Here is a 13,145-nt window from a genome sequence, read left to right as displayed (position 1 = left end):
GAGTGTGCAGCCTGGGTAATAGGAGCGATTCTATTACACCTTGTGCACTAATTGGGGTCTATTACTACAGATTTTAGGTTGTTTTAAAGAGTATTTGCAGTAATCCTAGCATCTGTTATTGGGTTGAAAGTGCGGCCTGATACAACCAGTTTTGGGGTGTATTTATTTTAAATATATAAAAGTACATTAATTCATCCTTGCTTTTGGGGTGAAAGTGCGGTCTGAGGCTACATGCACTTCAATGGTTCCGCAAAAAAAAAACTGAATGTACTCCGTATGCATTCCTTTCCGTTTTTCCGTTCCGTTCAAAGATAGAACATGTCCTATTATTGCCTGCAAATCACGTTCCGTGGCTCCATTCAAGTCAATAGGTCCGCAAAAAAAACTAAACACATACGGAATTTACTCCGTATGTCTTCCATATCCATTCTTTTTTTGTGGAACCATCTATTGAAAATTTTATGCCCAGCCCAATTTTTTCTATGTAATTACTGTATATTGTATATGCCATACGGAAAAACGGAACGGAATTGGAAACACTACTGAAAAAAAAAGGAAAAACGGATCTGGGAAAAACGGCCCGCAAAACACTGAAAAATCCATACGGTTGTGTGAACGAGCCCTAAGGCCTCTTGCACACTAACATTTTTTTTTTTCTGTTTATGTTCTGTTTTTTGCGTTCCGTATACAGACCATATACGGAACCATTCGTTTCAATAGATCCGCAAAAAAACTTGAAGGTACTCCGTATGCCTTCCGTTTCCGTATTTCCGTTTTTCTGTTCAAAGATAGAACATGTCCTATTATTGTCCGCATAACGGACAAGGATAGGACTGTTCTATCAGGGGCCAGCTGTTCCGTCCTGCAAAAAATTGAATGCACACGGACGTCATCCGTATTTTTGCGGATCCGTTTTTTGCGGACTGCAGAATACTGAAAAAGCCATACGGTCGTGTGCAAGAGGCTAAGGCTGAGTTCACACTTGAGTTGTTTGGTCAGTTTTGGCCCTGTAACTGCCCAAATAAGTGAAGTGTGCAGTGATTCTAAGAGCGACGCCTGTCATCTGCGTGTCATACGGACTTACGGACTCACAGTATTGTTTCACTACCCCAGCAGACTCCCTATGCGTGTTACTGCAAGGCACAGTGTTCTACACCACTATACAGGCTCTCTTCAGCCAGGAAATAGCCGTTTTTAACGCAATTCATCACAAATAAATTCGGATCGAATCATTTTGGGAAATTCGGCGCAGTCGCACAATGGAACGGCTGCACAACGGTGGTGTGAGGCCTTACGAGGCTAAATTTAGTGTGGGAAGTTGAATGGAAATTTTTATATAGCCATACTGGTTCAGAAACTGACATTATTAACCCCTTAGTGACCACCAGTACACCTTTTTAAGGCGGTCACTAAGGGGCCTTAGGCTGGGCTGCCACTTTTTTACGGCAGCCAGTCTAAGCGCTGCACGGGTCCCCCTTGCAGTAAAGAACGGCTCTCACATGAGACCAGCCGCCCTGCTCTAACAACCCGGACTGGCAGGAGTGCCTAACCAGGCTGTTTAAGGCCCCTTTCACACGGCGAGTATTCCGCGCGGGTGCAATGCGTGAGTTGAACGCATTGCACCCGCACTGAATCCTGACCCATTCATTTCTATGGGGCTGTGCACATGAGCTGTAATTTTCACGCATCACTTGTGCGTTGCGTGAAAATCGCATCAAGCTCTATATTCAGCGTTTTTCATGCAACGCAGGCCCCATAGAAGTGAATGGGGCCGCATTAAAATCGCAAGCATCCGCAAGCAAGTGCGGATGCGGTGCAATTTTCACGCATGGTTGCTAGGTGACGATCGGGCTGGGGACCCGATCTGTATTATTTTCCCTTATAACATGGTTATAAGGGAAAATAATAGCATTTTGAATACAGAATGCAAAGTAAAATAGTGATGGAGGGGTTAAAAATAAAAAATATTAACTCACCGAGTCCACTTGATCGCGTAGTTGCGGATCTCTGTCTTCTTCTGTAATGTTGAGCTGACAGCTAAGGACCTGTGGTGACATCACATCACATGATCCAATCACATGGTCCCTCACCATGGTGATGAACCATGTGATTGGACCATGTGATGAGCACAGTGACCTATTCCTGTGCACAGCAAAGAAGAAGACAGAAGAGATGCCGGCTGCACGATCAAGTGGATTAAGGTAAGTTAAAATTATTATATTTTTTTTAACCCCTCCAGCGCTATTGTACTATGCATTCTGTATTCAGAATGCTATTATTTTCCCTTATAACCATGTTATAAGGGAAAATAATACAATCTACAGAACACCAATCCCAAGCCCGAACTTCTGTGAAGAAGTTCGGGTTTGGGTACCAAACATGTCGATTTCTCTCACGCACGTGCAAAACGCATTACAACGCACCCACACCTTTTCCTGCAATGCCCGTGTGAAACCAGCCTAACATTTTACATGTCTCCCATCAGCACCCCGCAAATGCGATCACAGGGTGCCGATGTGTGTGAAGGCTGGCTGGGGTCTCATGTAGGCCCCAGACCAGCCTTGAGTCATTTCCAGCAGGCTGCGCCTCTCTGGCGCAGCCTGCTGGTCAATATCAGAATAGCACTGATATTAACATGCAATGCACTATAGGGATAATACATTGCATTTTAAACTCAAACAGAATGTTGTCTGTTATAGTCCCCTTTTGGGACTATTAAGTGGTAAAAAAATAAAAAATAAAACATTTATTCAATAAAAAAATCCCATACAAAATTACGCTTTTTTCCATTGAAAATACGCTTTTCAGTGAAAAAAATTGCTAAAAAAATCTCCCACATATGTTCGGTATTGCCACGTCCGTAACGGCCCGGATTACATAAATATCACGTAAATTATCCCCTACGGTGAACGCCGTAAAAAATAAAAATAAAAAAAAGACACAATTGCTAATTTATTCTTAGTTGCCACCAAAAAAAAGTTATAACAAGCGATCAAAAAGCGCCATTTACTCCAAAATGATACCAATGAAAAATACAAGTCGTCCTGCAAAAATTCAAGCCCTCACACAACTCCATAGAAAGAAAAATATAAAAGTTATGGGTCTTGGATAGCGGCAAAGCAAAAACATTTTTTTCTTTAAAAAAAAAAGGGGTTTTATTGAATAAAAGTTGTAAAAAGGAAAAAAAAATATATGTATTTGGTATGACTGTAATCACAGTGACCCAGATATATAATAAAGATATTATGTTATTTATAGCGAAAAAAAACTATATGTATTTGGTATCACTGTAATCACAGTGACCCAGAGAATAAAGATATTATGTTAATTATAGTGAAAAATGAACGCAATAAAATTTATAACGTAAACACGCAGTGGCAGTATTGCTGTTTTTCTCATCTCCCTCCCAGAAAGAGTTAATAAAAGTTAATCAGAAAGTTATGTGTACCCCAAAATGGCGCCAAAAAAAAATGCAACTTGTCCCGCAAAAAACCAAGCCATCATAAAGCTTTATAGACTGAAAAATAAAAAAGTTATAGCTCTTGGAACACGACGATGAAAAAAGGAACAAAAACGCTTGGTCAGTAAGGCCCAAAACAGGCGGGTCACTAAGGGGTTAAAGGGGTGTTCCCATCTGGGACATTTATAGTATATGCCATAAATGTCAGGTGCGGGTCCCACCTATAAGACCTACTCCTGTCACAAGAACGGGGCCCCTGGAGTGAATGATTAGCACATCACACATGTGCGGCCTAGTGGTGAATGGAGGGTGGGAGCTCCGTTCACTTTGGGGCCCCTTTATTGAGAAAGGAGCAGGTCCTAAAGGTAGGACCCGCACCTATTGGACATTTATGGCATATCCTATCAATATGTCATAAATGCCCAGATTAGAATACCCCTTTGGCCTCTTGCACACAACCGTATATATTTTGCGGTCCGCAAAAAACAGATCAGCAAAAAATACAGCTGACGTGTGCATTCAGTATTTTGCAGAACGGAACAGCTGGCCCATAATAGAACAGTACTATCTTTGTCCCTAATGCGGACAATAATACGACAAGTTTTATCTTTTAGCGGAACGGAAATATGGAAACGGAATGCACCTTTGTTTTTAGTTTTTTTTTTAACCATTGAAATGAATGCTTCCGCATACGGACCGCAAACGAAAACCGCAAAAACGGAACGGAAATAAAATACGTTCGTGTGCAAGAGGCCTTTAAGAGACCTCTGAACTGTTGCTGATGTATTCCCATCTCAGACAATAGGAGCATATCGCTAGGATATCCGCAATAAAAACACACAGAAAGAGCGATAAATAGTGTGGATTTATGTGTTTTTTTCATGCAGATTTTCCACGTAGAAATATGTGTGCAGGTCGTGTTAAAAGGTCTCGCTGTGTGACACTAGAGAACAGGAAAAGTCACGCTGTTCCCCACGGCAACCAATCAGGCCGCTGCTTTCAGTTTCCATCTGCTGTGCTGGTGCCTGATTGGTTGCTAGGGGCAACCCCACAGTACTCGCCTGCACTATGTGTTTTGTATTTGACCACCATTTTGCCTACAGTGATCTATAGTTACCCTATTGTGCAAGCCATACTGTATCCTCATGAGGTTCCAGGGCCCTTCTTTTTTTAGTTCGCCATGCTCCGTTGTTGGCATCAGATTTCTTTGAGCTTTCCATGTCTTCTCACCAATCGCTCTGCTGTCCAAAAGAAAGAAATATGGTGTAAAGTGTGAGGAAAATACAGGATATTTATTACAGAGCACAGTGAGGGGGGATTTATCAAAAGTGGTTTAGTTGCCCATAGCAACCAATCAGATTTCACCTTTCATTTCCCAAAGGAGCTCTGAAAAATGAAAGGTGGAATCTGATTGGTTGCTATGGGCAACTAAGTCAATTTCACTTTGCACTACTTTTGATAAATCTCCCCCTGTGTGTCACTAACATAAAATTTGCTTAAAGGGATGCCCCGATTCTAAAAATGAATTTAAAATGGCTGACACAGATAAGGCTACTTTCACACTAGCATTTTAGTTTTCCCGTATTGAGATCCGTTATAGGGGCTCAATACCGGAAGAAAAACGCTTCAGTTTTGTCCCCATTCATTGTCAATGGGGACAAAACTTTATTGAACAGAACGGAATGCTCCAAAATGCATTCCGTTCCGTTTAGTTGCGTTCCCATACCGGAGAACAAACCGCAACATGTTGTAGTTTGCTTTCCGTCCTGGGATACGGAGAAAGACGGATCCAGCATGACCCCCAATGCAAGTCAACGGGGACGGATCCGTTTTCTCTAACACAATAGAAAACGGATCCGTCCCCCATTGACTTTCAATGGAGTTCATGACGGATCCATCTTGGCAATGTTAAAGATAATACAAACCGATCCGTTCATAACGGATGCAGATGGTTGTGTTATCAGTAACGAAAGCGTTTTTGCTGAACCCTGCCGGATCCAGTATAAACGCCAGTGTGAAAGTAGCCTAACAATAGAAACCAGTGGCACAGCAAACCTGAAGTCATTTTAACTTAAAAGGGTTGTCTTATCTGAGACAATGGGGTCATCGCTAGGATATGCCCCCATTGTCTTAGGACTCATGCACACGAACATAGTTTATTTCCGTGTCCATTCCGTTTATTTTGTGAACCGTATGCGGAACCATTAATTTCAATGGGTCCGCAAAAAAAAAATCGGAAGTTACTCAGTGTGCATTCCAGTTCTGTATGTCCGTTCTGCAAAAAAATCGAACATGTCCTATTATTGTCCGCATTACGGACAAGGATAGTACTGTTCTATTAAGGGCCAGCTGTTCCGTTCCGCAAAATACGGAATGCACATGGACATCATCCGTATTTTTTGCGGATCCGTTTTTTGCAGACCGCAAAAATACATATGGTCGTGTGCATGAGCCCTTATAGGTGCGGGTCCCACCACTGGGACCCGCACCTATATCAAGAACGGAGTGGGCCAAAGTGGTGGCTGGAGGACTCCGGTCCAGCCACCACAAGCTCCGTTCCCGATATAGGTGTGGGTCCCACCTATAAGACAATGGAGGCATAGCCTAGCGATATGCCCCCATTGTTTGAGATGAGACAACCCCTTTAATATTAGGGTGGTTGTCAGCTATGAATAACCCATCCCCATATATGGCAAAACTCATAGTGGGAATTTATCATGGCTTTACTGTCAGAAACAAAATGCAAATTTTTGTGCATCATTGCGTAAAAAAATTTCTGTGACTTCTTGGATTTAGGCTAAATTCACACAACAGTGAAGAACAAACTTTTGACAACCATTTTTTTAACGGCCATCACACGTCCGCTTTATGAACAATGGTGGTCTATGGGGATATTCACAAGGCGATTGTTTTGGGGCCAGTGAATAACGGACGTCAAAAATAGGACATTTTCCATCCTGTCCATTTTCATGGACTGACAGACACCGTACAATTGAAGGGCGCCGTTTTTAAAGTCCTTTTCTCAAAAAGGCATCAGTGAAAAATAAGTCTGTTAAAAATTGACGATTTTGCCATTATTAAGGGTCCATTCACACGTCCATAATTTGGGTCCGCATTTGTTCCCGCAATTTGCTGACCCATTCACTTTTAATGGGGCTGGAACGGATGCAAATCCGCATTTCCGGGATCCGCATCCGTTTTTTGGGGATCCGCAATTCCGTTCCTGAAAAAAATAGAACATGTCCTATTCTTGTCCGCAATTGCAGACCAGAAAAGGCATTTTCTATTATAGTGTCTGTGATGTGCAGTCCACAAATTGCGGATCGCACATTGCAGGTGTCCGTGTTTTGCGGATCCGCAAAACACATACAGACGTGTGAATGGACCCTTATTGTTTTTGTTTTTCACCATTGTGTGAATGTAGCCTAAGGGCTCATGCACACAAATATGTGCACCCCATGCCTGTGCTGTGGACCGCAAATAGCGTTCCACAATACACGAGCACCAGCCGCGTGGCCGCCGTTTGAGGATCCACAAGATTCATTCCGCACCGCAAAACAATAGAACATGTTCTATTTTCTTTTGCGGTGCAGAAGCTCCGTCAGCCCGTCTAAACCCGCCTTAAGACAGCGAACAGTCATAGTAAATTCCCCCAACCCCGGGTACTTGCAGCCCCCCAGTACTACCCGATTCACTGTCCTGCCCACATCCCGCATTCTCCGTGTTGTCAATAGTACTGGAAATATGGGGAACCGTCCCTGATAATCTTCCAGGTAATAATGGGAGGGAACAGTGAGCAAAACCCAGATTATGGCGCAGGTTCACTAATCAAAACTGAGCCTGTTTTCTGGCGCACAAGCCACAGGTCACATTTATTGAGTGCGTTTGGCGTTTTTTGTGCTTCCAACAAAGGTATGTGCCTTAGGCCTCTTGCACACGAGCAATGTGCATCCGTTCGGTGCATTGGGGACCGCAATTTTCAACGTCCATGCGGTGGCCGGGACGGATCGAGACCCATTCAACTTCAATGGGTCCGTGATCCGTCCGCACCGCAAAAAAGTACTCCGTAGTGCTTCCGTGGGGTTCCGATCCGTGCTTCCGTTCCGCACCTCCGTGATTGCAGAGTGCACACGGGCCAGAGCCCGTGTATTGCGGACCCGCACACAACGTTCGTGTGCAAGAGCGCTTAAAGTTGTAAAGTTTAAAAAAAAAGTTTAAAAGTGCTGAGACCCAAACCGATCACTAGAAGGTGAGGAGAGAAGCTCTTGCATAGACTTTCTATTGAACTCGTCTCCCGCAGTGAGGAGAGAGCGCGCTATGTGAGCCCCTCTATCTCCTCTTTCTGGCACTTAGGGTCCGGCTGCAAGGTGACACATGTCGCACAATGAATTTCAATGGTGTCGCTATGTGATATGCTACATACCAGGATGCCATGTAGCCGTACACCTTTGTGTCGCGCGACTTCATGTTGTCGTGTAGCCGAATCCTAAGGGTACATGCACATGGTCAGGATTCATGTGCGGAGAATCCGCACTGAAATCCGCAGGTGTTCGCAGGCAAATCTGTGCATCAATTGGTGCAGATTTGCGTGTGGATTCGCTGCGGATTTTCCGCATGCAGATTTTACTAAGTGAATGAAGGAAATCCGGTCAGGAAAAATAAAATAAATTGACATGCTGCGGATTTTAAAATCCGCACTGCAGGTCAAAATCCGCGCAGAAAAAAATCTGCATCGATTGAGAATTTCAAATTCTCATAGAATACAATGTACATGACCTACGGTGCGGATTTTCCGCATGCAAATCCGCGTGTAAAATCCGAACGCAATCCTGATCGTGTGCATTTAGCCTTAGACCTCCACCTATCACTACCTTTGATGTGGTGCTAGGACATTTTAGCATTTTTTTTTTAAGATGTTCCAAAATATTGGCGCAAAATCTTGGTGCGCCGTACGCCAGCCAATAGACAGTTTAAAAGTTAGGCTGAAGACAAATTCATGGTATCTTCACGTGTGATGCATTCTGATAAATTTCCCTGTGCAGCAGCCTCCTTCATTCTCTATGACAGTGGCTTCTGTATACAAGGTTCGACTCCTCCGATCGAAACAGGTGGGGGCCGGAGGATCCCTAAAAACGCACGCTTCCGGTAATACATGCGTTCAGATGTTCAGGTTTGACCATGGCATCTGAAGTGTTAAATATCCACGACCGGCATTAATGGCCTAGTTGCAGCTCAGCCCCATTAAAGTGTGGGAATGGGACTGAGCTGCCGGGAGCTGGCTGCGTTCACCAGACCTCCGGTGAGTGCACCGTCTTTCTTGTAACAGCTGATCGGCAAGGGTGCCGGGACTTGGACCCCCGCCAATGTGATAATGATAACCTATTATCCTGAGGATAGGTCATCATTAGGCCTCATGCACACGACCGTTGTGTGCATCCGTGGCCGTTGTGCCATTTTCCGTTTTTTTTCGCGGACCCATTGACTTTCAATGGGTTCGTGGAAAAATCGGAAACTGCACCGTTTGGCAGCCGCATCCGTGATCCGTTTTTCCTGGCCGTGAAAAAAATATGACCTGTCCTATTTTTTTCACGGCCAACGGTTCACGGACCCATTCAAGTCAATGGGTCCGTGAAAATCACGGATGCACACAAGATTGTCATCCGTGTCCGTGATCCGTGTCCGTGATCCGTGTCCGTTTTTTCCTATCATTTCAATGGCAAACTTGACTTAGATTTTTTTTTCATTTTTCATGTCCGTGGATCCTCCAAAAAACAAGGAAGACCCACGGACGAAAAAACGGTCACGGATCACGGACCAACGAAACCCCGTTTTGCGGACAGTGAAAAAATACTGTTGTGTGCATGAGGCCTTATACTTACATGGATAACCCCTTTAACAGTTTAACGGTGCATTTACACGACTGTATGTATTTTGCGGTCCACAAAAAATACGACTGCAGTCCATGGCTATTCTTGTCCGCAAAATTGGACATGTTCTATCTTTTTTGTAGATTAGGACAGCACACAGCGTGCTGTCTGCATTTTTTGCGGCCCCGTTGAAATTAATGGTTCCCCATCTGATCTGCAAAAAATGCATATCGGATGCGCACTAAAAATACAGTAGTGTGAATAGGGCCTAAATAACAGTCCATAAACAATGGCAGAAAATAACGCACCCTAAGGCCCCTTTCACACGGGTGAGAATTCCGTGCGGGTGCAACGCGTGACGTGAAGGCATAGCACCTGCACTGAATCCTGACCCATTCATTTCAATGGATCTGTGTACATGAGCAGGTTTTTTTTTCACGCATCAGTTCTGCGTTGCATGAAAAACGCAGCATGTTCTATATTCTGCGTTTTTCACGCATCCCTGGCCCCATAGAAGTAAATAGGGCTTCAGTGAAAAACGCATTGCATCCGCAAGAAAGTGCGGATGCGATGTGTTTTTCACTGATGATTGCTAGGAGATGTTGTTTGTAAACCTTCAGTTTTTTATAAAGCGCGTGTAAAACACATCAAAACGCATTGCACCCGCGCGGAAAAAACTGAACAACTGAACGCAATCGCAGACAAAAGTGACTGACCTTTCTTGCAAAATGGTGCGGGTTTCACTAAACACATCCGGAGCCAATCCGTCATGCTCGTGTGAAAGAGGCCTAAGTCTGGTTTCACACGGGCGTTGCGGGTGCGTTGCAGGAAAAGATGCGGGTGTGTTGCGAGAAAATGCACAATTTTTACGTGCAAGTGCAAAGCAGTTTAATGCTTTTTGCACGCGCGTGAGAAAAATCGGCATGTTTCATACCCGAACCAGAAGTTCGGGTTTGGGATCGGTGTTGTGTAGATTTTATCATTTTCCCTTATAACATGGTTCTAAGGGAAAATAATAGCATTCTTAATACAGAATGCTAAGTAAATTAGGGATGGAGGGGTTAAAAAATAAAATAATTTTTTTAAACTCACCTCATCCACTTGTTCGCACAGCCCGGCTCGTCTTTTTTCTTTTTCTTTGAGAACCTGGGAGGAAAAGGACCTTTGGTGACATCACCGCGCTCATCACTTGGTCCATCACCATGTGATGGACCATGTTATGAGCGCAGTGACGTCACCAAAGGTCCTTTTCTCCCAGGTCCTCAAAGAATAAGAAAGAAGACAAGCCGGGCTGTGCGAACAAGTGGATGAGGTGAGTTAAAAAAAAAATATTATTTTTTTAACCCCTCCATCCCTAATTTACTTAGCATTCTGTATTTAGAATGCTATTATTTTCCCTTATAACCATGTTATAAGGGAAAATAATAAAGATCGGGTCCCCATCCCAATCGTCACCTAGCAAACATGCGTGAAAATCGCACCGCATCCGCACTTGCTTGCGGATGCTTTTGATTTTCACACAGCCCCATTCACTTCTATGGGGCCTGCACTGCGGGAAAAACGCACAATATAAAACATGCTGCAATTTTTACGCAACGCACAAGTGATGCGTGAAAATCACCGCTCATGTGCACAGCCCATTGGAGTGAATAGGTCCGGATTCAGTGCGGGTGCAATGCGTTCACCTCACGCATTGCACCCGCACGGTATTCTTGCCCGTGTGAAAGGGGCCTAACCGCATGTGGGCTGCTGCATGTGTTCTCTAACTGCATCACGACCATAATACGACCACGCTGCGTGGTCGTACCCTTAGGCCCCTTTCACACAGGCGAGAATTTTGCGCAGGTGCAATGCGTGAGGTGAACGCATTGCACCTGCACTTATTTTCGGACCCATTCACTTCAATGGGGCTGTTCAGCTGAGATTGGTGATTTTCACTCATCAATTGTGCGTGTGAAAATCGCGGCATGTTCTATAGTCTGCATTTTTCACGCAACGTGGGCCCCATGGATATTAATGGGTCTGCGTGAAAATCACAAACATGCGCAAGCAAGTGCGGATGTGGTGCGATTTTCACACACGGTTGCTAGGAAATGATGTAAGTTCATTGATCAAAGTAAATTTACTGTATTATTTTTGTTATAAGGGAAAATAATAGGATTCTTAATACAGAATGCTTAGTAAAATGTGGCTTTAGGGGTTAAAAAAATAAAAATAAAAATTAACTCACCTCATCCTGTTGTTCGCGCAGCTGGCATCCTCTTCTTTCAGGAACTGCCAAAGGACCTTTGATGACATAATCGCGCTCACCACGTGGCGAGCGCAGTGACGTCAGCACAGGTCCTGCTGAATGAAGATAGACGATTACATCATCAAAGGTCCTTTTGCAGGTCCTGAAAGAAGAGGAAAGAAGACAATGACGGCTGCGCGAACAACAGGATGAGGTGAGTAATTTTTTTTTATTTTTTAACCCCTAAAGCCATATTTAGTACGCATTCTGTATTAAGACCATGTTATAAGGGAAAATAATAAAATATACAGAACACCGATCCCAAACTTCAGTGAAGAAGTCCAGGTTCGGGTCTGGGTACCACAGTCAGTTTTTTATCACGCGCGTGCAAAACGCATTGCACCCGTGCGATAAACTGAACATCGGAACAGAATAGCAGTCAAAACTGACTGCAATTGCCTGCCTACTCGCGCAATTTTCCCTGATCGCAGACGCAACACATCCGGATCTAATCCGGACACGCTCGTCTGCAAGGGGCCTAACAAGTGATTTGTTCAGGATTTAAGTGTAGAGAATCGGCACGAACAGTCCACATCAATTGGTGCGGATTTGATGCATATTTTCCGCACGCGGATTTTACTCTCCCCGTTGAAGTGAATGTCAAAAATCCGGTCAGGAAAAAAATTAATACATTGAAATGCTGCGGATTTTAAAATCCGCTCTGAAAAATCTGAATTTCAAATTCTCATAGAACATAATGTACACGACCTACGGTGCGGATTTTCCAGGCGGAAAATCCAAACACACAAACCTGATCGTGTGCATCTAGCCTAAGGTCGCCTTCACATGTGGCAGATTTTGTTGCAGAAAATTCCGCAACGCCAAATCAGTTCTATTCATTTGAATGTGACAGCAAGCACATGGATTTCTGCAAGCCCCATTAGGGTGAACGGAACAGATTTTCAGTCGCGGAATTTTTTTGCCCCAAAATCTGCCGCGTGTGAACGGCATCAGAAATACGGTATATCAGAAAACTCATTATAGGAAAAAGCCACCCTCCAAAAAGGTAGAATGTTTTTGCACCTTATAAGGCCCCCTTCTGGGCCCCATAGCAAATAACATGGCTATAGCTACGCCCATGATGCAGAGTACATAACGGGCAGCATTGCAGGAAAAACGTAGATTTCTTGATTTAAAAAATTATCAAATAATATAAATTCCTAGAAATCGGATGCGTGATAAAGTGTGAAATTCCAGTTGCCCCCTGCATGTGCATTGCTCTCCTCGTGTGAAGCACAAGGGGTTAAGCAGCCTTCCCTTCCCCCTTTCTAGAACCACCCCTTTCCAGCGCAGTGATAGTAAAAGGAGAGGGGCAGCTGGCTCTGGATTACAGAGCTGGGAAGCAGAAGGAGAGCTGCAGCCGCTCATCATTAACCTCTTTGTGGCTGAAAAGCAGAACATGAATAGGATTTTATGAGAGTACAAGCAATAAATATAAGAGCGTGCTGACACCTGTAAAGAGGTGCCTATGGTAAAGTCGTAGCAAAAGCGCATAGCGCAGGACCTGACGGCTGGTTTAATATTCTGC

At 44.0% G+C, this 13,145-nt stretch overlaps 1 protein-coding gene across 2 annotated transcripts in view; it reads right to left on the bottom strand.

Annotated features, from left to right (window-relative positions):
• MLLT10 (MLLT10 histone lysine methyltransferase DOT1L cofactor) overlaps positions 1 to 13,145 on the bottom strand; it is a 223,990-nt gene that overhangs the window by 185,813 nt on the left and 25,032 nt on the right. For both annotated transcript variants that reach the window (XM_044295627.1, XM_044295626.1), the window contains exon 2: positions 4,578 to 4,701. In XM_044295627.1, coding sequence (XP_044151562.1) covers positions 4,578 to 4,658 — 81 coding nt within the window. In that variant the 5' untranslated portion in view covers positions 4,659 to 4,701. The remainder of the gene's footprint in view (positions 1 to 4,577; positions 4,702 to 13,145) is intronic.

This window comes from Bufo gargarizans, chromosome 5 (assembly GCF_014858855.1).
Source record: "Bufo gargarizans isolate SCDJY-AF-19 chromosome 5, ASM1485885v1, whole genome shotgun sequence".
NCBI lineage: Eukaryota > Metazoa > Chordata > Amphibia > Anura > Bufonidae > Bufo > Bufo gargarizans.
Note: the sequence above shows the minus strand (reverse complement) of the source record. Positions and strands in the feature narration are given on the sequence as shown.